The following is a 24,689-nucleotide window of genomic DNA, read 5'->3' on the forward strand; positions in this document are numbered from 1 at the left end:
AAGCCATCTTAAAAGTGATTTTTGCCCCCAAAGTTGTTTAAACTGAATAATTTCAGATGCTAGTTAATTAAAAAGCAATATATTAAAACAAGCAAATACTGGCTCAGTACTCACAGGTATACAATATTCCACCATTGGATAATGTAATTTGTGACCTTTTGCTGTTCGACCAGAAAAAAAGCAACTCTGGCAGACATCATAGTTAAAATGCTTCAGGCTTCTATACCTAGAGAGAAGAAAATAAAATTCATTGGCTTGCATGCCTACAATTAGTACAAATAAATCATCTGTGGAAAGAATTTCATTCATCCAAATCACTACAAAAGTATATTGGCCACAAATGTGGAATTTGCTTAGTGACACTGCACATCACTCTTTATTTGCAGTATCTTATTTTGAGAAGTGAAATTCTAAATTTTAAGTTTCAAAATGGAAAATATCTCCCAATTCCTCCATCTTCTACAATGGCAGTTAGTAACTAAGAACATAAATATATTAATATTTACAGAAAAAATAAAGAAAAGGACTAAGAAAGAAAATGAAAACAAAATGTAAAGGGTATGTGAGATTAATACTGTAAACCATTAAGTGCTGAGTTGCTTCTAAAATGACCTGCAAAAAACACTTGCAAATCGATCTCAAGAAAATAAATCAGCATATACTGCTGCATCCAGCTTATTTTGGCAGGGAAGCAACCTGGTCTGAAACATTCACCTACACTAATATTTCTTGACCTATACATCTCCTGACAAATATGACTGACATCTTGTCTTCTAAATGGAGTTTGTTTATTTCTGCACACCTCATGGCAGAAGGCCATTCTCCTGTCATTAGTACCAGACCCTTGTACTATTAGTGGGTGGTGTGCCCTGTGAAAATATGCTTTTCAGTCTCTCTTGCTGATGGTGGTGACTAATGCAATACAAGTCAAAGTCACTGGGTGGGATTTCAAAGGACTAACTCAGTTGGGAAGAAGCATGGTCCCACTTCCTCCTTCCTGGAAAATTAACCTGACATTAAGAAGAGAAATTCTGACATGGGGGGATAAATGGTGATGCAAGGGGACAATTTGGGATGGTAAACCCACAATACAGTACACAGATGATGTATTGTAGAATTGTATACCTGAAACCTATGTAAATTTATTACCAATGTTACCCCCCAAAATTCAATAAGAAAGAAAGAAAAAAAAAAAAAAAGAGCAGCCATTCTGTTAGCATGGGGTGACCTTGAAGATGGAAGCCCTGTGTTAAGGATGACAGAGAATAAAGCCAGAACTATGAAAAGGGGATGCCGGTCAAAGGGTACAAACTTCCAGTTATAAGAGGAATAATTTCCAGGAATCTAGTGCGTAATAATATAGTGATTATAGTTAATAATACTATATTGTATACTTGGAAGTTGCTAAGAGAGAAAATTTTAAATGTTCTTACCACAAAAACGAAATGATAATTATGTAACATGATGCAGGTGTTTCCTAACAATATGGAGGTAATCATTTTGCAGCACGTGTATCAAATCAACATATTATACACTTTAAATTTATACAATATTACATGTCAATTTTATCTCAAAACTGGGGATATGGGGAGGGGGATGGGGGGAGGGGAAGAACAGTGGACCCAGATGACAGGGAAGTCACCATTCAGTCCTGGATTTCTATCTTAGGACTCTTTTTTTAATATATATATATGAAAAGAAACTAAACTTCTAACTTGTTTATGCTTCTATTAAGCAGCTGTATGTAATCCTAACTGAAACAATTCCCAGTTTACAAAACATTCTACAAATCCAAGATTTCATTAAAATTTAATTTGGAAGTAATTACAGAAAGACTCTAGCAGGATTTGTAAAAGTTCAGGGAAAATAAATGAAAAAAATATATATACAAAGTGGTAGCAGAGTCAACCTGGACAAAGTTAACATTATTCTACAAGGCTCATACTCCTCTATCTTTAGTTCTGGAGTTGGCTTTCTATTTTTCCTTGTACTCAGAGAAAGAGACAATCCTTTACCTGAGAGCTAAAGGACCCGTTCTGTCTCGGCCCTGTTTTATTATTGGAGTTGTTCTTACATTATTCTTTCCATGGATAATCTCTGTGCAATCATTAAGTTGATTAGTTTGAAGGAACCTTTGCTTGGTCTCATCTCTAAACCAGGTATCAACTCTAAGATCTCTCTCTCCTCCGTTCAGAAATTAAACATTTTAAATGCACTACATTCTTAAAATAGAAAACTAGGAAAAATATATATGCAAGTAAAAGGAAGATGATAACACTGACATATTTACTTCAAGTTAGAGTTAGACTCCTTGAGCAAGTTGTTTGCACATAATAACCCCCTTATTTTTCTGAGCCTGAGATGTGCCTTCCAACCTTACCATGACCTGGAAAGAGTTCTTTTTAAAATTACCAGTGACCTCCCAAATCAAAGGTCTGTTCTCACATCTGATGTTTAGAATCTCTCTGTTGCACCTAACATCTCTACCATCTTTCTAAAGCCTTCTTTCTGATTTCTACAACACTATGATTCTTTACTTCTCTTGAGAACTCTGATTGTCTTTCTTATTCTGCTGAGCATCATCATTGTTCAGGCTTTTCAATAAACAGTGTAATATCACCTATAGGCTGACCTACTATCCCACTAATGTTTATTAGTTTTTGGTAATAATAACAAGAGCTAACATTTATTGACTGCTTGCTCTTTTTGTGATGGGTACTGCCCTAGTCACTTTTCATGCATTAATTATTCATGGGAGGAAATGCTCTCTGAATTTGAAGTTGAAGATACACAGATTCAGGAAGGCCAAGTAACTTATCCAAAGTCACACAGTCACATGGTAGATTCAGGATTCAAACCTAAGCAGCTGGACTAAAGAGCCAGTTCTCAATACAGCACCTGCTGCATGTCCTGCTATAACCTTGACCTCTAACCACCTACCTGGTCAACTCCACATCTTTATATTAGAGACACCTACATATAAAATTTACATTAAATAACTAAAATTCAACATTTAATATCGTTCACCTATTTATTGTAACTGCTCTTTCATTTGTCTCTTATGAAATATTTCAAGTTTATTCAAAAGCAGAGAGTATCCTATACAATAAAAGCCTAATATGCTAAGTGTCTGGTCAGCCATTCAACCAATCAAAATGTAATATGCTAATGATATGCTAAGGCTGCTCAACCACTCACTATGACATGCACTGATCACCAGGGGGCAGACAGTTGACTGGTTGACCAGTCGCTATGATGTGTACTGACCAAAAGGGGAAAAAAGCTCTAACCAGTAGGTGAGCTTGCTGCTGTGGTCTGGCCGATTAGGACTGAATGAGACAGGCCCAACACACCCTGGAGCCCTCCCATAGTCCCTCCCTGGCTGGCCAACCTCCCACATCCCTCCCTGGCCCTGATCGTGCACCGGTGGGGTCCCTCCGCCTGGCCTGTGCCCTCTCTCAATCCGGGACCCCTCGAGGGATGTTGGAGAGCTGGTTTCGGCCTGATCCCACAGGCCAGGCTGAGGGACCTCACTGGTCCACGAATTCGTGCACTGGGCCTCTAGTAACATAATAAACATCCATGTACCCCCGTCTCAGCTGTGTTGAATCATAATGTTATGCTACAATTGTTTTAATTTTTTTTCTATTGAAGAAATAAAACATTAAAAGTACAATCAAATGCTACTAATTTTTAGTCTTTTGTCCTCTCCTTTGCTCTGAAAAATCCCATCCCTCCACATCTCCCAGGGCTATAGCATGGCTGTATGTGGCAGACTTTACATAAGCCAGTCTCTCCAGATCAGTTTATCTGGCTGTTTCCTGTGATTTCACATTACTTTTTAATATAGCATACTAATCAAAGCATACTAATATAGCATAATAATCAAAGTCCTAAATCTATTGTTCTGTTCAGTGTCATCTAATTGTTTCTTGGTGTCAAATCTCACCTCTTCTAAAAATCTAGCCTGCTTTTTTAAAAAAATACCATATTGACTAAGAGCATGAACTGCAGAGTCAAAAAGATTATATTTGAATCCCAGTTTTGTCTTCACTTATTGGATATCTGGCCTTGGGCAAGTTGCCTAATCTCTGAGTCTTCGTTCTTTCATGTGTAAAGTAGAGATAATCCTGCCAATCTTATAGGGTTTTTATGGAGAGTAAATGAAATAACAAATGCAGTGTTTGAGCACAGTGCCTGGCATACAGTAAGCACTGGATAAATCGCAGTGATTGGTGCTGATGGTTATATCTTATTTGGACTCTCTTCCCACTTGCAGTTTGCTACATTCCAGCTATTCCTTTCGTCTCTGTCTGCCTGTCTACCAGGTGCTTTAAACTTAGCCTCTCCAAGACACCTGCTGCATTTCAATGGACCTTTGCCATCTTCCTCTCCCAGGGTTTGCCCTCTGACTTCCACTGGCTGCCAGGCTCATGCGGATTCTGCCTCCCACTACCTGCCTTTCCATCCTCCTAGAATGTACAGCTTCGCTGGCACCAGGCACTCAGAACCTGCCACACTTTGGACTGGCTCCCCAGCATACCATGACGGGAGGACAGGACACTTACACTCCATTTCTCAGTTTGCCACTCTCAGAAAATGCAACAGTACTCTTCCTACAAACCATGTTGGCAACGTCAGTCAAATGACAGCAATTTGTTTAGCTCAGCACACTGATACTGATACTGTATACAACAAATCCAATCCCAGCCATCCCGATTGACCCTCCATCAGTAAAATCACCATCTTAGCTATTTCCTCTTTTGGAATGAGTGAAAGGCACATACAAAACCTTGAGTTGCACTGCTGAGTCGTCTTGTATTTTTCATAACTGATTGCCAAATCCAACTGGGGTTACTTTCAATATTCCTCGCAGAAGGGAAACATATATATTCTAATGCATGCTGATCATAAGACAAGGAGGTGAAAGGATCGTGACAGCCAAGACGCTTCATCTTGGGGCCAACCTTTAACCCTATACTCTCTGCTTTGTGGCCACAAGCCGATGAATCTGACACTGATTACACTAAAGTGCAGTGGTGAGCAGTGCTCCTGTGTGCGGGTAAACAGGGTTAATCTACTTCACTCCAAACTTGGTAGAAGTAAAACAAAGTAACTCCATTACTTTACTTCTCAGTTATTATTTAAATTTTGCTCTATGCTTTCCAAGTTTGACCCCAAAGGCCTCCGAACATCACCCAATCCCATCAGGGCCATATATGTATAATGATTTGTGCAATTATCATGCATGAACATTTCTGTGAAATATGTAATAGAAATTCAGAAAAGTCTTTGGTTCTGGAGCAAAATAATATATATTTTAATTCTTTATTGATTAAGGTATTACGTATGTCTCCTTTCCTCCCCTCTTATTACCCCCATATAGCCCCCACCCCAAGCACATGCCCTCAACCCCCTGGTGTCTGTGTTCATTTGTTATGCTTATATGCATGCATACAAGTCCTTTGGTTGATCTCTCCCCCTCTCTCCATCTCCCCTGCCTTCCCTCTGAGGTTTGACAGTCTGTTCGATGCTTCTCTGTCTCTGGATCTATTTTTGTTCACTAGTTTATGTTCATTATATTGCAAAATAATATTAAAATAATAACAACAAGCTTCATGTACTGGCTATAAGAAATGTCATTTTAGACATTTAGAGAATCTCATTTATTTAGAAGGCAAACCCCCTAATGGGAATGAATGGAAAGGATGATAGACATACACTGAGCTGACATCTACAGAACAGAAAATCGTCAACCGCCACCACCTGTGGTAGATCTTACCTGAATCCAACAATTGGACATTCTTTACAGATGTTGCATTTGGCCTGATGTTTTGCAGTTTCAGCTGCTGCCACTCGATGTAAAACTGGCAGCCAAACCATGGACTGTGGTTCTAGACGCATCCAGTCTATAAACTCTTTCACACTTATCTCTGGCTTATTGTTATTCTGGTGAAGAAGCAAATACATTAAATGTGAAGAAAATTTATTTATTTAAATTGCAGCAAGTGTTGCTGCTTCATAATCTTCTGAAAAATATCTGTGCACAATTAAACATTATGTACTTCTTTCCAGGTCAGTTAAATCATAAAATATTTCAGGTTCTTCAAGGACAGAAAATTCTAGAATTTAAAAAGATAAAAAGCAGCCCTAGCCATTTTGGCTCAGTAGATAGAACATCTGCCCGTGGACTGAAGGATCCTGGGTTTGATTCCAGTCAAGGGCACGTGCCTTGGTTGCAGGTTTGATACCTGGCCCTGGTTGTGGTGCGTGAGGGGAGGCAACCAATCAATGTTTCTCTTTCACATCGATGTTTCTCTCTGTGTCTCCCTTTCCCTTCCACTCTCTCTAAAAGCCAATGGAAAAATAACTTTGGGTGAAGATTAATAACAATAACAAGAGAAAGAGAGAAAGAGAGAGAGAGAGAGAGAGAGAGAGAGAGAGAGAGAGAGAGAGAGAGAGAGAGAGAAAGGATATTGTCATAGAAGAAGAAGAAAAAAAAACAAGTACTTTCATATACTCAAGAGTAAAACAAAATACACACAAAAACACTGCACTATTCTAGGTATTCTTTTCACATATATGCTTTAACCCCATAAAATTCACTCATCTAAGGCAGTAAAAATCTGTGAAAGTAAAAACTCACTGATTACTTTACAAAACTGAAGGCCATTATAAATGGTACATAAAAACTGTTATTTTTGTGTCCTGCTCCAGTCCTATTACAATATCACACTAGGGGTACAGTACTATGAATGTACTTGGCAAGATTTCAAAATTTATAACAAAATGTATGAAAACATCTTAGTCCCCCCTGCAAACACTAATTTATTTTCATATGTGCCAAACTAAATTTGTACCAACATCTTTCTTCTGTTGTTGTCAAAGTCATTCTATGAACCAGGACATAGGAAATTACATTTAGAATTTTTCAATTGGTATTTTTTGTTATCTCTAAAACAAGAAAAAGGGCTATTATAAAACGTAATAACCCATAACATCAATTCGCCTTAAAAAGATGGTGTGAGCAATTTTTTTCTCTTCAATGATAAATCACCGAGTATGCTTTGAGAAAATATCTGTAGGCTGTACTTTATGTAAATGTATGCTATCACTAGTAACAGTTCTAAAATGCTTCATATACAGTAAGCATTAAAAAGAAACTAAAATTCTTTTCCAGTTTAACATTAACAACTTAGACCAGTATAAAACTTTGTGTATCATTCTCCTTTTGCACATAAGTTCTCAAAAAAAAGACCTTATTTTAATAACATTTTTATTTTATATATGTTTTAAAATCTTGCCTCCAGGAACTCAGGACTGAAATATTTATTAAGTAGCTGTAATATTCAAGGCACTGTGCACAGGGATACAATAATAAAAAGGTAAAAATTATCCTTATTCATGAAGCTTAGATTTTTATGAAAGAAAAAATTGAACAGGCAAATATACAATTTAGTATCTACACTAATAAAAGAAAAACATGTAAACTGACCATCCCTATGCTACACCCACTGACCAATCAGGAGCAAGTATGCAAATCAAACCAATAAAGATGGCGGTTAATTTGCATACACAGGCGTGTAGAAGGAAGCCAAGTGCTACAGAAGGGAGTGAGGCAGCGGAGACAGGAGGGAACGAGGCAGCGAAGACAGGTGGGAGCTCCGGCCGCAGGAAGCCCTATTCTTCAGGAATCTTCCTGCAACGGGCCTCTAGTGTAATGATAATGGTAATGAGCACCCTAAGAAGGTAGAGCCGATACAGGTGAATAGGGTAACACATAACCTTATCTAAAGAGGTCAGAGAGGGTTTTCAGAGGGTTTTAGATTTAAGAAAAGATCTAAAGAATAAATAAAGATTGGTGATGAGAAAAGAGTTTGTGGGCAGAGGATATGGAAAAACATTCTGAATAGAGTACACATGTCCAAAGGCACTAAGGCAAGAATGGAGGGACTGAAGTAGTGTGGGTAGAAAGCAGTGAGCAAGGGGATAAGTGACACAAGATGAGGCCAGGGCAAAGGCAGGGCCAGATCACATCAATCTGATAGCACATTTTAAAGAGTTTGGATTTTATATATTGAGAAGCAGCTATTCTTGAGGTGATAGCCATTCCTTGAATCAAATATGCCTTAAGAAACAAAATACAAACTTACTGAGATGGCACCCAATGTCCTTCACCATTTGGCTCTAGCCCAAGTTCCCTGTCCCATTTCTTGGAAAATTCTCAAAACTCTTCCTCACTACACCCTGTACACCAGCAATCCTGTGTGTTTACCTGTTGGAAGCAGCTGCGGACACTGGGTTCAATATTGCTGCCTCCAAAAGATGCTACTTCTCCCAACTGCCGGGGGATCTGAATAGCATCATGTAGTAAAAGGCCCAGCTGCCGCTGGTCACACATTTCTGTCGGTCCAGCCACTTCCTTAAAGAGATCTGCAAGGAGGAGAGGCAAGAGGTTAACTTCCATCTGCCCGCAGTGTTCTCTTATGTCTTTGGTGATGGGGATTGAACAATGAAGATTAAAAAAAAAAAAAATCATGAGGACATGAATCAATTAGTCGTCTCCTGAATTCTGACAACCTTGATATTCTGTGTGTCTGTAATCAGGGGATTGGTTAACCACATGCTTCTGAAAACAACCTCCTGTTGTATGTCAATACATATTAAAAGACCAGTAACTACAGATTTCCTTTACAAATGGTACAATAAATACGGGTGGGTTTCACTCAGTGATTTCAGTAAGGATTTCCCTTGTAATTGAGAAAAACAGTGAGCCAAGACGAAGCTTCTCAGGACTTGTCAAAGGAATAAATGTGCCTTCAGGGCAAATCTTTACATTTTAACGATTTGTTTACTAACGTTTTGTGTTCACTCCTAAATTTAATATTCTATTAAATGTATATATTTACTTATTTTAAAGATTACTATACTTAAATCTATTTTATATAAAAAAAACATTAAGAAATACAAGAAAGAGTCTTATTTTTAGGTGTGTATGTGGCGTTTTTTTAGGCCCAATCAGTCTCATTCCTTATAAGCTATAAAAATTATTTTTGTTTTACTTCATTTCATGTACTAAAATACATTTATTCAAATTTTAAAGACATAGTAACAAAACTCATGCTTTCTTTCATAGTTCTTTAGCCTTTTATATTTATTAAGAAAACACTAATTTATTTCATAGCTCTCTTGATTCAATAAAATTAAAACTCTTCTCTCCTTTCCAGTGTTTGCTTACTTTCCTTTAACCACTTGAAACATTTTGAAGATTTAAAATTATTAGCTTGTTCCAAGAAATAAAGCTAATATGATTAAATAAGTTACTTTAGGAGTGGGGAGAAATTTCATGTAAAAACCACCCACTTTGTTATAGAAACTAATACTTTTTGAAAAGAAATTTCCAAGTTCTGAAAATTCATAATCACGAAAAATCTAAATGTTTTTCATGTGACGTTTCCAAGAACAGAAGAAAGGGGAGTAAATATTTATTGGATCCTACAAACCATAAAAAAACCACACCGATAAATGAATATCAGATCAAAATTTATATTCCCTTTATTTTAAAGGAGAATAATGCCAGATCTAACATTGTCAACAGTGCACTTTCAAACAACTGAACCAGGCTTAGTGATATTTACATAGTAATTATCATGAAATATGACTTTAATTATAAGTATACATAGGGAAAGCAAATTTAATTAAGATAACTTTAATTTTTATTATCATTTGTTCACTTAAATTTTGTTAAGAGTTCTACTTGTTTCTCTTCATTTGTCAAAAATAAAATGGTCATGGCCAGAAAATATCTGTCCAGGATTCTTACTATGAAGCTCATTTTAAACTTGTTCCTGGGAAGAGGCCTCTTAGGTAAATAGAGTTGCTGCACATGCATAATAGCTTGTACAGAGGAATGCACATGTTCAACAAGATCAATCATGTCCAACTTTCCTCTTTTGAGACGGGTAGCTATATTGCTATGCCACCGTTAAGGTAAAACTACACACAAACCAGAAAAGGTTAACATTAACATTAGAAATGTTGACATTTCTAAATTTTCATAAATGTTCACATTTTTGATGTCATCGTCAGAAATAAAAAGGAGCATCAGAATGTGGGAAGGGGCCGGAGAAAAGTCACAATCTAAAACCCAAGATCCAGTAAATTAGCACAGAAGAGATGTAAAAGGCCACTGAAAAGGATCTTTGTAAATGTGTTTTTGATGAGGCAAATGGGCCACCAGCTATAAGCAGGAAGGCCAGGGTGTTGCTTGAATCTAATGAAGGGATATTTCAGGAAGGCCTCAAGAGGGAGGTGCCACCAGGATAAAAACACTGCCCCGTCACTCAGCTACTAAGCGGCAGAGCTGAGGTTTGAAGGCAGATCTCTCTGGCCTATGGGCCTGTTATTTTCCAAATACCAAGAATGCCTTTCATTTAATTATTTGTCTAACTATGTCTATAACAGTTCTAGTTCATCTTGATATATATATGTATATTTAAGTATTGGAAGTACACAGAAATAGAAAAGGCTTGGGCTTTAGAGTCAGAAAACTCTGTGATCTAATTCTAACCCTGCAATTATTGTCACTGCAGCCTTTGACTAGATTTGTAACCTATCTCAGCATTAATTTTCTCATCTGAAAAATGGAAATCACGATGCCTACATCATTATGGGATGATTATTCTCAGAATTAAATGAGATACAACTTGTAGTTGGTTCTCACTCCACCAACGCATCTCACCTCTTGATCCTATTAACAGCTTTTCATTACACACAAGTCCACTATGTTATTAACACCCTTAGTCTAGCCTGGACATGTAGAGTAAGGGTTAAAAAAATGAGAACTATTATTACTAGCCAATCATATAAAGTAAATCTCCAATAAAATGATCATTCCCATTACTAAAAACACTATTGGTATAAGAACGGTCTTACGTACATCTGTATTTTTCTTCTAAGAGACCTTTAGAGAGAGACATCAATCCAATCTTCAGACTCTGCACTCTAATTTTTCCAGTCCGACCCCTGAAATTATAAGAATCTCAATGTCTTACATGAATTTAAAACAGTATGTGAAATATTTCCAAATACCTATTTTCTTGAGGGTAAACCATTAAAAAATAATTGCATCTTAAAGTTCTGACTTTTCTATTCACATTTAATAATTAATGTTAAACCTACACCATAATTTCATTACATATTTTAATAGCATGTTCGACCTGGTCTCAAAGAATCTATAGCCTGAAGTCACGTTACACATAATATATAAACTAGGAAGAACAAATTAAGGCAAAATTAAAACTTTAATTATAAAGCTGAAAATATATCATTTTTATAAATACTATGAGTTAAAATCTATTAATAACTACAAATGCAAAATTCAAAATAGATACATATATGCATATGAGTTCAGCAAGATATATCTAAGATCACATGTAAGAAAAATGACTGAAAATTTAGCTATATACTGAGGGCTTCTCACTGCTGAATACTTAAATATGCATTGCCTAATTGATATGGGTCTTTGTCAATGCAGTTTTTGTGTTACTATTGCAATTACACTAGCCATTGGTCTTAAACAGATAGGTGTGGAATCTCTATTTGGGGAAGCATTAAGCTATAATTAAATTCAAAATGTATTAATTAATCAACATGAGAAAATAGCTTTACACTATACCAATGAGAGACCATTTCAATTTTACTTATAAGCAGACTAAAAGAAAAAATTTTATTTTATTTTAAAGCAAAAAGTTGTTTTATTCCATCATTTATTAAAGAATTACTGAGCTGTCTACCAAATGTTAGTTGCTATACTAGATCCTGGGGATGGGGAAAGTAAATGCAGAAACTATAAAAATTAGCAATATGATGATCCTTGCTACGGAATAGAACATAGTCAAGAAAAAAGTCTTTGTTGCTATCTTTATATTTCATATTCAGAATCAGTTTTCAGTTAAATTGTTGCTGTTAATTTTCTTAAAATATGTTTTCAATTTACAAATAAAGCATTTAAAACCTAGAAATAAATTTTTACATAATTATCTGAATACATAGAATTTAGTAATTCATGCTATTCAAAAACAAGCAAATATTTGTATTGTGGAACTTTAATTTTAGGTAGTCTTATTGTCAAACTGTATTTAAGTCTTGATCTTATTGATATTTTTACTATTAATATTAATTGATATCTTCCATTCACAAATTGTAAATACTCTGGTAAATTTTTGTATACACATACTGACATAAAATAAAATTTTAAAAAATGCTTAGGTATTGCTATAATGTACTTTCAAAACCATCCCTCAATAGCCTAGAGTATATATATTATCATATCCAACAAATTACTTGAACCTTCACTATGCATGTATACAACATTCAGAATTGCCCTATGAAACAAGTAATAGATTTAAAAATAAATGTAATTATTATAAGCAGAATTTCTAAGTTAACATATACTGTATATTCCAGTTTCTTACAATTATCTTAAACGGAGCTATGCTAGAAATTTTGCTTCTACTTCATATTTTTTAGGCATTTCTAATTATCATATGCAAATAGACAAAGTCTCTTTTCTTTCCTCCAGAAATCAGGAAATTTTATTCTTTGGACATAATCAGACAGTAGATTTGCAGAAGATAACAAAGGGCTGTGTGGAGAGACTAGTACATGAATATGCCTAAGGACAAAGCAATCCCTTATGGGGGGAAAAAGATCAAAATGATAGGCATTACAGGATGACCTCCAGTCTGTGGTGTCAACAGAAGAAAAGAAAATCATCAGGAAGACTACTGAAAATGTCAGTCATCCATTCATCACACCATCAACAGTTATGAAGGCTTACGATGATCCCAGCATTGTTCTACATACCATAGGGACCACTACAAAAGTACAAGACACAGTTCCTACCCATGATATGCTCACACACTGTGGAAGTGAAACAAGAAAACAACTAGAGAATCATAAGAATATACAAAACCAACCTTTATATATGGAAAGAATCAATATAAGTTAATTGTGGCTGACTAATTAATGATTGGTGATTAGTTTAAATAGTCCTTAGGATAACAACATTTGATTAAAAATATGTAAGTTGGACACTGGAGCATGACATGGCTCACCTGTCCCAACTAGGAGAAAGTATCACAAGAAAAGTTTAGGAAGGGAATAAATAGAGGGAGGCCTGTGAGCACTAGTGACAAGACTCATGCCGGTGGCAAGAACTTGCACTGAGGCTAAATTGTTGATAAAGTTGTCCAGATGATATTGGGCCAGATGACGCAGGGCTTTGATGTTAAAAAAAGGTATCTGGATTTGAGAGGCAATAGCGAGCTAGGAAAATTTATTATTGTGTGATACAACCCAATACTTAAGTATTTGGTTTCCTGGTAGCTTTCATAATTAACTCCTGACGTTAGTTTAACTGGGAAGATATGCACCCTACAATTTATATCTATCTTGGAAAAGTAGAAAAAAATAACCTCACACTGCAGCAAGTGAGGTTAATAGTTTCCACAGAGACAAAAGCATTTGAACCAAGTCTTCTATTACTTTAAATAATAATTTAAACAATTTTGATTTCCATTAAATGTAGAAGGATGATTTTAAAATTAAGACTTTTTACACTGGGAAGATAAAGACTGAGTGAGGCTGTGAACTCTTATAAATGGAATCAATTTCATTTCTATTATTTATGAAGACCTTTCTACATATTAGTTTATTTGGCCTTCATAGTCACTTATGTGTGGTGATCCAAGCAGATGTTTTATTGCAATTTTTCAGATGAGAAATTAAGATGTCAAAAGTGAACTGGTTACCAAATCACACAGCAACCAGATTAAAATATTTGCATTCTTATTATCCACAACAGAAGAAAACAGATTTTTAAAATAAAATTTAGAATATTGGGAGAAGGGAGGTACATGTTAAAACTTTAAAGAAACAGTAAACGTAGAATAATTTATAAAGTACTATTTTTTTCGTAGATATGGCAATATGGTAATAATCAAGCAATATTAAAAAAATGAATATTAGTGCCATACCTACCATTAATATGCAATAGGTGGCCAAGGATAAATTGTCTTGTCTCACTGGGTCAGTTTCTTAATCAGTAAAACAAGGAGGGCAAAATGGTAGGTCCTCATAGTCCTACTTCTAGAATTCTATGATCTGCTGTCTGATTATCTGCTGTCTATATTTCAAGAGCAGGTTGAATATACTTCAAGAGCTGCAGATGCCAGTTCTGTCTGCATCATACTACACAAAGTAAGGCAGTCAAAACATATGGTTAATGAATGAATGTCAGACAGCTGAATGAATGAAAGGGTTAGATCATGGCACCATTTCCAAGATTCAGAGACTTCTTAGGGTCCATCATTTTCTGGTGCATAGGAAGGAGTAGATAGATAGTTCCTATCAGATTCTCAAAGGAAACTAATGGTTTGAAAAGAGTTAAACACTCTTGTTTAGATACATGAATAAGTTATAGTTATTAGAGAGATTTGGGCAATCAACTCTGGCCATCTGACACTATTGTCATATAAGAGACCATGTTTTCTTCCTAAGGTTAATTCACGATATTGCTCCAAGAGAGAGAAACTAAACAGACTAGACATTGTTCTGACCCACCATGGTCTTTGCTATATTTCTTTGACATGAAAGGGAGGTATATCTTAAAAGCTTTTTTCCCCTTTTATAATGGAAAATTTCAAGATATTGTCTTTCTAAATAAGAAACAGTATCTTAGTAGAGCAGTTTTCATGTGTTCACATTTGATGGTGGGAAACAAATATACAAACAGATAACTTCCTAGAATGACATTTCACATACTGCTTCCTTCCCAACTAAGTGACAGTATTCTCTTTGGGCCATTCAGTGTAAACTGCATGTATCTGTGTCATAGGCTGAATTATATCTCCCTAAAATCCATATGTTGAAGTCCCTATTCCCAGTACCTCAGAATGTAACTGTATTAGGAGATAGGATCTCTAAAGAGGTAATTAAGTTAGAATGAGGCTATTAGGTTGAGCCATAATGCAATGTGTGTCCTTATAAGAACAGATTAGGACACAGACCACACAGAAGAAAGACCATGTGAAGACACAGGGAGAAGACAGCCATCTATAAGACGAGAGGCCGCAGAAGAAACCAACCCTGCTGACATACTGTTCTTATACTCTAGTCTCCAGAACTGTGGGAAATAAATTTCTGTTGTTTAATCTACTCTGTGGTACTTTGTTATGGCAGCCAGAGCAAACTAATACAGTGTGTTAGGGCCACAGTCATTGCCGAGGGTGTTCATTCTTTAAATATGGTTCAAGATGTGCACCTCTACCATACTCCACAGGGCTTAATGAAGTTCCTAAATATGCTATGCATTTAGCCTTCTTCCTGGGATGTAAAATTAACTTATAGGCTTTGTAGTTAAAACACCTAATTGACCAGCTATTTTGGTGAATTTACTATAGAAAATGTCTCTTTTGGAGGTTTAAAAAATTGAAAATCAACTTAATAGTTCATAATTGCTTTTATTTTACCATAGCAGGATAGACAGTTTTATTTTACCATAGCAGGATAGAGTTGCATTAAAATAAAATGTATTAAAATATGTCAGACAAGGATATAGTAAATCCCACATTTATTATGGTAATTGAGATTCATGCTATCACTTCTCAAGGAATTTTTTAAGAATGCTCAAGCACACAAAGGCTATTGGATTATTTAAAAAACTTTATGATATTTGTGAATATTGAAAAAGAAAAAATGTTTCTACGCCAAAGTATAAGCAAACTTTAATTAATCATCTCTAGAGCTATTGTCATCACACTTACTTATACAGAATCAGCTGCTAAGTGTGTGTACTTATGAACTATCATCTATCTTATTTTTCTCTAAGCCTAATGAAAGGCTGATAAACACAAATCTTCATACAGCTAATTAATGGAAAGAGAACTTTCAGGGTGTGAGAGAAAAACAACAATCCTCATATTCTTAGTTCATCTTCGCATATTTTAACCCCCTACCAGAAGAATGAATAATTCCTCCTAATAGTTCAGAAATGTCAGCACACAGCAGGTCTTTCTAGAATTATTTTACAAATGCACTGTCACATTCAAAAACTCGTTAATGGCAACTAAGTTATTTGGGAAGTTGAGAATGCTCTTTATGTAACAATGAGTACCTAATGAAATTACAGATATTAGTGCCCTGCAGCATAACTTACTTAAAACACCACATCCATACATAACTGCCTTTGCAATAAGTAAAGCTAATACCAAAAGAGACGTAAAAATGATTTTAATTGCCATTTGAGTTGCTCTTAAGTTGTCACACAAAAATCACAGATTATTATGAGCCAGTAAATTATTTTAGTTCATAAAAAAAACCTACAAAATATTGTCTTTAAAAGATACTATAAAAAATTCCAGAAGGAGAAGGAAACTGAACGTACTTCAATTAGGTTTCCTCTAGCATGGTGACAAAACGAAAAACAAAAGACCCTACAAATTTGACAGCTTTTGCAATTAAAGCAAAATCTTAAAATAATGGATGGACATTCTTTTTTGTTTTATTGTTGGTTAATGGCTCAATTTTTGGAAAGTCATTCATTTGCAACAATTAACATAAATATTTCCACTGGATAAAGTACGTTGAAAGCACTTTTAAGATTTTCACTTTGAAGATGTATGTATTTTGTATTATTCACATATGTCATTCAAGAATTGTACTTTAATGGGAAAAAGTAAAAACTTACGTGTCATATACATTGAGCAACCAGTTGAGACACATATCCACACAGAGTGGAACATTGACCAGATCTTTATGCAGCTGTTCAAGGCCGTCGTAAGTTGTTGTCAGACAGTTGATGACATCTGGAACACTAAGGAGCTGGTCATTTTGGTTCAGCTTGTGCTGTGTGAAAACTTCATTTGTTGTATTCAACTCTAAGAGATCCACTAATAGGGTGAGAGAAAGAAGTATGTACAGTCATTACTTTATATAACAACATTGGAACAAAAACATTTCTAGTCTTAAGTATTTGTCTTGTTCTTTAAGAATCTATCCTTTTTAGCTATTTTCAGTTTTTAAAGTAATAAATAGTATTTCCATTCTTACATTTTTAACCTCTTCTTTCATCTCCATTTGCATTATTTTGAATCTGAACTGTCACTTTACAATATGATCCCATTTTTCACTCTTTGGAATATCAATTTTTCCTGCTTTCTTTTTCTGGCTATTTTTCTCTCCAAGCTCTTTCTACTCGTAAATATAGAAAGGCATAAATCTCTAAATCTACTCCAAATGGTAGGAAGTCCCACATGTTACATTGCTCTCCCTCTCTTAATTCCAGAGAACAGCCTGCTTACCCGCCTCCCATTTCATTCTTTATGCCACTGTCAAACTAATAATTCTTAAACAATTTCTCAACATGTATATCATAAGGCACAAAGTTGATTAAAGATGGTCAGTTAAAAAAAAGAAAAGACAAACAATCTTTGCACTATGCATAACAGCATGAACATTCCTCACAATATTAAGAATAGAACTGCCAATATGATCCAGCAGTTCCTCTTTTAGGTACTTATCCAAAGAATATAAAAAACCCTAATCCAGATATATGTACCCGTGTTTATTACAGCATTATTCACTATTGCCAAGATATCGAAACAACCTATGTGACAACTAACAGATGAATGAATAAAGAAGATCTGGTTTATATACACATATAAAATGAAATACTACTCAACCACAAAAAAGATGAAACATTGCCATTTTGACAGAAATGAATCATGAGATTATTATGCTAATTGAAATAAGTTAAAAGGAAAAGGATGAAAACCATATGATTTCATTCATCCATGGAATATACAACAAAAAAGAAACAAATGAATAAACAAAAAGAAAACAAAGGCATAGATGCTGACAACAGATTGCTGGTTACAAGAGGAAAGGGGGAGTGGGGTAGGGCAATAGGGGTAAAGGATGTCAAATATATGTTGATGGATGGTAAACAGACTTTTGGTGGTGAACATACTATAGTGTATGCAGATATCAAATTACAATGCTGTATACCTGAAACTTATATAATGTTATATACATGCCACCTCAAGAAAAAGTTAAACAAACAAATGTATGCTGTAGAAAACTAATAACCCTCCACTGTTTACTGAAAGAAGCCTTATGTATAGGGTCCTCACAATCTGGTCCTAACTTCATTTGCTTCCCATGATGCTTTGACATACAGGCAACTTGTAGCCAGTAAGGATTAGTGGAGGTTCACAATAAAGGCTCCCATCCTTACTCTTCATGTATAAAACATCTTTATGGGCATGGCAGGTGCTAGAGCACAGAGTGGCAAAGGGGATAAGGAGAGGCCACTGCTCTCAGTCTGAGAAGGAGGACAAGCAGACTGATAACCTGACTAAAAGGAGGAGTGAAAGTACCCCAAGAGAAGAATACATCAATTTCTATGAGAGGTACTCCTGCTCGGGGAGTAGAAGGACAACTGGAAAAGGCCCCTTGAGAAAGTGGGTATGAAATGGGCCTTAAAAAATAAAGAAGATAGCCCTGGCCGAGTAGTTCAGTTGGTTAGAGCACTGTCCATACACCAAAAGGTTGTGGATTTGATTCCAGGACAAGGAACATACCTAGGTTGCATTTAGATCCCTAGCCAGGTTAAGTTTAGGAGGCAAGTGATTGATGTTTCTCTCTCACATAGATGTTTCTCTCTCTCCTCACCCCCTCTTTCTCCCTCCTTTCCCCTCTTTCTATGATGGATTAATATATCCTTGAGTGAGGATTAAAAAAAGAAAAGAGAAGATACAAGAGATCCATGTAAAACAAGGAAAGAAATCCAGGAGGATAGAACTGCTTGAGGAAAGACAAGAATTCACTGAATTCCAAGGGGCTCTCCAGAATGACCAACATCAGTGTGGATGAATGGTGTGGGGCTTATGTATCAGTGGTATGTGGTTACCATCAGGCAGACGTGCAGAGTTCAAGAAACCAGGCACACATTGCCCAAGGGGAGTTCCTCAAAAGATAGGAGTAAGATTTTACACAAAAGAAAAAAAATCTTAGATAATCTTTATTTTACTTTATTTTTTTTTACAGATGTCCCCTTCTAGCCCACACCTGCCCTCTGCCTCAAACCTCCACCATACTATTGTCTGTGTCCATGGGTTAAGCATACATGCATTCAAGTTCTTTGGTTAATCTCTTCCCCCCCATCGACTCACTTGCCTTCTATCTGAGTTTCATCAGTCTGTTCTAACCTTTCTTTTAAATCAATGTTGAGTCATTGATTAACTAACTGAAAATAGGGAAGCATAGATTATCAAACCACCATGTAATTTAGCCTATCTAATAAAGAGGGAATAAGCTAATTGACTGCCACACCCACAAAGATGGCAGCACCCACAGCCACAAGATGGCAGCGCCCAGTCCCCTCAGCCTCACCAGGATGGTAGGCGTGTGGCACAGCCAGGCTCACCCCCAGGCGGGTCTGGCCGCTCTTCGCACCTGCCTCTGAAGTCCCCCAGTCCTTTCAGCCCCCCAGCTGCCCAGGGCTGGCCCAAGGCGTAGGCAAGCCTTGAATGGTGGCTGTCCAACTGCCCAGGGCTGGCCCAAGGCGTAGGCAAGCCTTGAATGGTGGCTGTCCAACTGCCCAGGGCCAGCCGAGGCTCAGGTAACCAGGGCCGGCTGAGGCTTGCGCTGTCAGCAGTGGCAGCAGCAGAGGTGTGATAGGGGCATCGCCTTTCCCTGATGGCCAGGTTGCCTCCCGTCCCTGAGGGCTCCCTGACTGTGAGAGGGGGCAGGCTGGGTTGAGGAGCCCCCCACCCCTGTCCAGTGCATGAATTTTCATGCACCGGGCCTCTAGTATATCTATTAAGTGTGGAGATAATTCTTCTAGTTCTAAACAAACGGGTTTTGAAAATTACAGAATTTAAGGTCTGCTCATGGAAATTACAAATATCTCCACATTTAACTTTTAAGATGAAAAGAAATCAGCTCAGGGGAACTTCTATTTTATTTATTTTATTTTTAAAATATATTTTTATTGATTTTTTTACAGAGAGGAAGGGAGAGGGATAGAGAGTTAGAAACATCGATGAGAGAGAAACATCGATCAGCTGCCTCCTGCACACTCCCTACTCGGGATGTGCCCGCAACCAAGGTACATGCCCTTGACCGGAATTGAACCTGGGACCTTTCCGTCCATAGGCCGATGCTCTATCCACTGAGCCAAACCGGTTAGGGCAGGGGAACTTTTAAAAATAATGTAACTAATTCTTCTTTGTCAGATGCAAAAATGTCCCCTCAAAACATATAGTGATATTTTGGACAGTTAATTAAAATAAACAGCTTCCTTTGTATTTAACCTATTTTTTTTCACATCGGATGGGTAATGGGTCAAGGTTGTAACAAGTTTTGAGGGAGGCACAGCTCACACTAATTTTGAATTTTTAAAGACATGGATAAAATGTGTTCACTCTAGCTGCTTAAACACCATGAAATTATTTATTTTTTCAAGTTATCTACAATGGAGAAAAACTACTTTAAAATTATACAGATTAAAATGGTTTCTAAAACAACACAACAGGAATTAAAGTAAAATTATTTCTAAAAATAGCTCATATTTTTAAAAAGAGAGAAAAATATAAAACACAACTGTGGATAATAAGTTAATCCATTTCCTTCAGATGCCAAATATATAATTGGCAAAATTTCAGCTAATATATAAAATAACTGTGTAAAGTTCCCATGAGTTAGAGATGGTGAAAAAAAAAATAACTCCAACTGGCATGGCTCAGTGTTTGAGTATCAACCTATGAGCCAGGAGGTCATGGTTCTATTCGTAGTCAGGGCACATGCTTGGGTTGCAGGCTCATCCCCAGTGTGAGGCATGCAGGAGGTAGCTGACCAATGATTCTATCTTATCATTGATGTTTCTATCTCTCTCTTCCTCTCTGAAATCAATAAAAATGTATTAAACAGACACACACACACACACACACACACACACACACAAAACACCAAACACCAAAACAAAACAAAACAAAACTGAGAACCATCCAAAATTTTCATTGTAGCGTTTTCTTATTCATGATAAACTCCAGGAGAGCAGGAACAAAATTCAAGTTCACTTTTCATGGTGTATGATAAAAGGAAGGGTTTAGTAATGATAGTAGGAGCTACAGAACTACAATTCCACATAGATACAAAGTAGCATATGGAAATACTGCCAAAATGCTCTAAGTTTCTGAATTTCAGCACTAATTGTGCCAGCAACCCAGCAGTGTTATTGTATCCCCACAAGGGCATAAAGTGACAATAGACCAAATTCCAAAAAGACCCTTCCCTTGATGAGGCTGTCCTTACATTTCATCCAGAAAAGTCCCCTTTGTAATACACGTTGTAAATATGACAGTAATTTGCCACACACCACAGACTACGGTGTCTTCAATTTTTAGTGATTTACTCTGACACCTTGTCTTAGTGCCTAAGCAAGGCATACATCTTCCTGAAGTGTGTCACATTTAGGTACCTTTAAAAATTGACTACATTAAAATCACAGAAAATTATGATCTTCCCTTTTCAAAGAAGAGAAATGATAGCTCAGTCATGTGGCAAATGAAACAAACAGCAGAATCATTTTCTAACCAGTTATTTTCTTTAATCCTGCATATGAGGCACAGGTGATCAAATGAAAATGGGTCATCATTTTCCTCTGTAAAAACACTCACTGAAGATCTGTAGATGGTACCTGACCTGGGCTTCTGTGACTCCTCCTGTTCTTGAACTGTTTGGCCATTCTTGATTAGCACCTTTCCCATCTCCTATTCCCCAGACACCAAAGACATACAGGTGACGCTCAAGGTCTCCTATCTATAAAGCCTCACTCACTTTCATCACTCCAGTGATTTCTTCTCTCTGGATGATTCCAGACTGTTTTCTCCTGCCTGAACACCTGATCTGCAGTCCTGCTGCTTTGTTCCCAACTAGAGCAATACTCTTCTCTTTCAGGGACCTTCACCTTAACATGTTCCAAATAAAGGTCTTGCCTTCTTGTTATGCTGAAATCCAGGGACAGTGTTACTACCTTCCATTGACCATCAGTCTGCAAATCCTGAGCTATCCTAACACTCTCCTTCTTTTACTCTCTGCAATTTATCAGCCACCAGTTTCCCCCAGTCATCAGTCCTTTCTCCTCTTCACAAATCCATACCCTCATCTCTCTGCCTACTACCAGCAGCCAGCTCAGCCTCCACCATCTTTCACCTGCACTATTTTCTCGTCCTCTGTCCTTTGATCTGCCTTAGATATTGTCTGCATTCAGCCACAACTGGCCTTCTCTCCTAAATTTCACAAACAGAAAATGCTTCTATAGCACTTCACTCCACACACACACACACACACACACACACACACACACACAAACAAATCCAAACATTAAATACAACATTAGGAAAGCTTGAGGAACACTCCCCACACACCCCCCACCCCCCCGCAAAAAAAAAAAAAAAAGGACCTAAAAAATCAGAAAAGTTTTTATTAAAAAAAAAAAAAAGACTTTCGAACTGGACCTAACCTGATCTGAAGGGCATTTCTGAATACTGGACTCATATCTTGCAAGCTATTCCATTTAGACTGTGTTACTAGTCTGAATTCCACCCAGGCCTTTGTGTCATGCATATAATTCCCTCCCCTCTTACCCTGGATCAGAGCTGCCCGCCTAAATCCTGTGTGGCTTCCAGGCCTGGCTAATTTGCTTCCTATTCAAGGAAGCTTACTTTGTTCTTCACAATGAAGGGGATCTCTCCCTCCTCTGACAGCACTTCCCTCTGGATTCTCTGTTTATTGCCTATCACATAAAGCTTTTTAAAAATAGAAACACCAAAGAATACATATACGTGTAGTCTAAAGAAAAATGATAAACACCCACTGATCCATCACACAGCTAAAGAAATAGATTGATATTAATATCTTGGGAGTGCCTTGGAAAACCTCAATCAAACCCTTCAGAATCACAGGAGAACTAATCTTTTTAGTTCACTTTCAGTTACTGGATGTATATTTGTGTCCCTGAATAATATAGCATTTAGTTGTGCAGTCACCTTTATAGTTTTACGAGTCAACCATTCTGATGTTGATTACACATTCATTTATTTTTGCTACTGTATCATATCACTTTTATCAATATGCCAAAATTAAACACATTTTACTATACAAAAGTGCAGCTACAAATCTTCTTATACCTATTTTCTTGTGTACTCCTATAACTTTCAAACTCAAATCATTTACTCAATATGTCTTCGCAGACTGCTCTGTGCCAGAAGCTGTATGTGGCCCTGAAGTGGAGGAGAAAAGAGATTCCTCCCTCACATGAAAGCTTAGTTTATTTGGAGAGACAGGTGGTTAATACACAGAATACCATACATTATGGCAGGCACCACATAAGAACTGCATCCATGAGCTGACATGTATGGGGCGGTCCACATGAAGTAGCCCAGAAAGCCTCACTAAAGCCAGGCGACAGTGAAACTAGGACCTAGAGGGAGAGAACGTACCAGCAGGGGAAGAGGATACGCACAAAGAGCCAAGACAGGAACTCTTCGGCTCGAGAACGGAATCCAGAGATGAACATTTCACCTGTCCCTTCGACCTGATAAGAGCCCATAGTGGAGCAGAGAGGACCGGGTAGATGGAGATAAGCCAGACAAAGGCCATTTCACTCGAGGGCAGCAGGAATCTGTTGTAAGTAGGAGAGCTATGTGCATGTATAACGTGCTCTCTCCAAGTTTAAGTTCCTTGAGTGTGGGAACCAAGTCTCTTTATCTCCTGCACAGTCTTGGAGCCCAATAAATGAGTGAACAATGACAGAGATGGTGATGTGCCCTCTACATTAGGACATCATGGTGGGTGGAGATTTACACAAAATGAATGGCAACCCCTGACCTAAAGCCGTTCTCAGTGACGCCGGGGCAATAGTCTTGACATTCATTATCTGTCACACAGAGGCACACACAGGGCACTTATGTGAGACACAGCCGTTAGAGGCCATCGTAAAGTGTTGGAAAAATGGGTGGCAGGTGGAATTAGCTGGTAAATGTTTCCAAAAGGAGTAAATTTTTAACAGCATTTGGGAGGAACAAAGGGTTACAGACCATTGCTGAGGAGGGTCAGGGAACTGCAAGCAGACAGAAAGGAAGGGAGAGGAAGGAGCAGATTAATCATGAACAGGTGAGCTTGACAATGGAGCAAAGGCCCAGGCTAGAGAGCAGTGGGCAGAGCCGGGGAAGTAGAGGCCAGGTGGCTCTCAGAACATCACCTCAAATATTTACAAGCCAGCACTTTTCTAAGTGTTACTAAATGCCATTGTTTAGTTTTTAAGTGGGAGGCATCGCTCTGCTGATCCTTTCAGGTTTGAAAAAATGAGGTGAAATGGGGAACATTTTTCTTTGGAAGGAAAACAACAACAACAAAACAAAAAAAAAAACAGCAGAAAGAAACACCAAATGCATTAATGTCTACACCCCACCCCCGCCAAGAAGTATCAGTGAAAATGGGGCCCTGTTCATAATGAACATGTACGAGGCAGTCTTCTGTCAGTGGGGACTCGGCGGCTGAGTCATTTGTCCTCATTTTATAGCTCATCAGGCCTGAAAGACCTTTCAGGTCTGGCAGCTGGA

At 37.2% G+C, this 24,689-nt stretch overlaps 1 protein-coding gene and 1 long non-coding RNA gene across 5 annotated transcripts in view; one reads left to right on the plus strand and one right to left on the minus strand.

Annotated features, from left to right (window-relative positions):
• The window catches only part of UTRN (utrophin), a 454,375-nt gene that overhangs the window by 41,105 nt on the left and 388,581 nt on the right, over nt 1–24,689 (minus strand). For all 4 annotated transcript variants that reach the window (XM_054722125.1, XM_054722126.1, XM_054722124.1 and 1 more), the window contains 5 exons: nt 16,751–16,952; nt 10,940–11,025; nt 8,276–8,433; nt 5,783–5,949; nt 115–226 (listed from right to left, as the gene is read on the minus strand). In XM_054722125.1, the coding sequence (XP_054578100.1) occupies nt 115–226; nt 5,783–5,949; nt 8,276–8,433; nt 10,940–11,025; nt 16,751–16,952 (725 nt within the window). The remainder of the gene's footprint in view (nt 1–114; nt 227–5,782; nt 5,950–8,275; nt 8,434–10,939; nt 11,026–16,750; nt 16,953–24,689) is intronic.
• Nucleotides 1–24,689, plus strand: part of LOC129150482 (uncharacterized) — a 91,713-nt gene that overhangs the window by 23,619 nt on the left and 43,405 nt on the right. The gene's annotated exons all lie outside the window — the stretch shown is intronic.

Source organism: Eptesicus fuscus, chromosome 10 (genome assembly GCF_027574615.1).
Source record: "Eptesicus fuscus isolate TK198812 chromosome 10, DD_ASM_mEF_20220401, whole genome shotgun sequence".
NCBI lineage: Eukaryota > Metazoa > Chordata > Mammalia > Chiroptera > Vespertilionidae > Eptesicus > Eptesicus fuscus.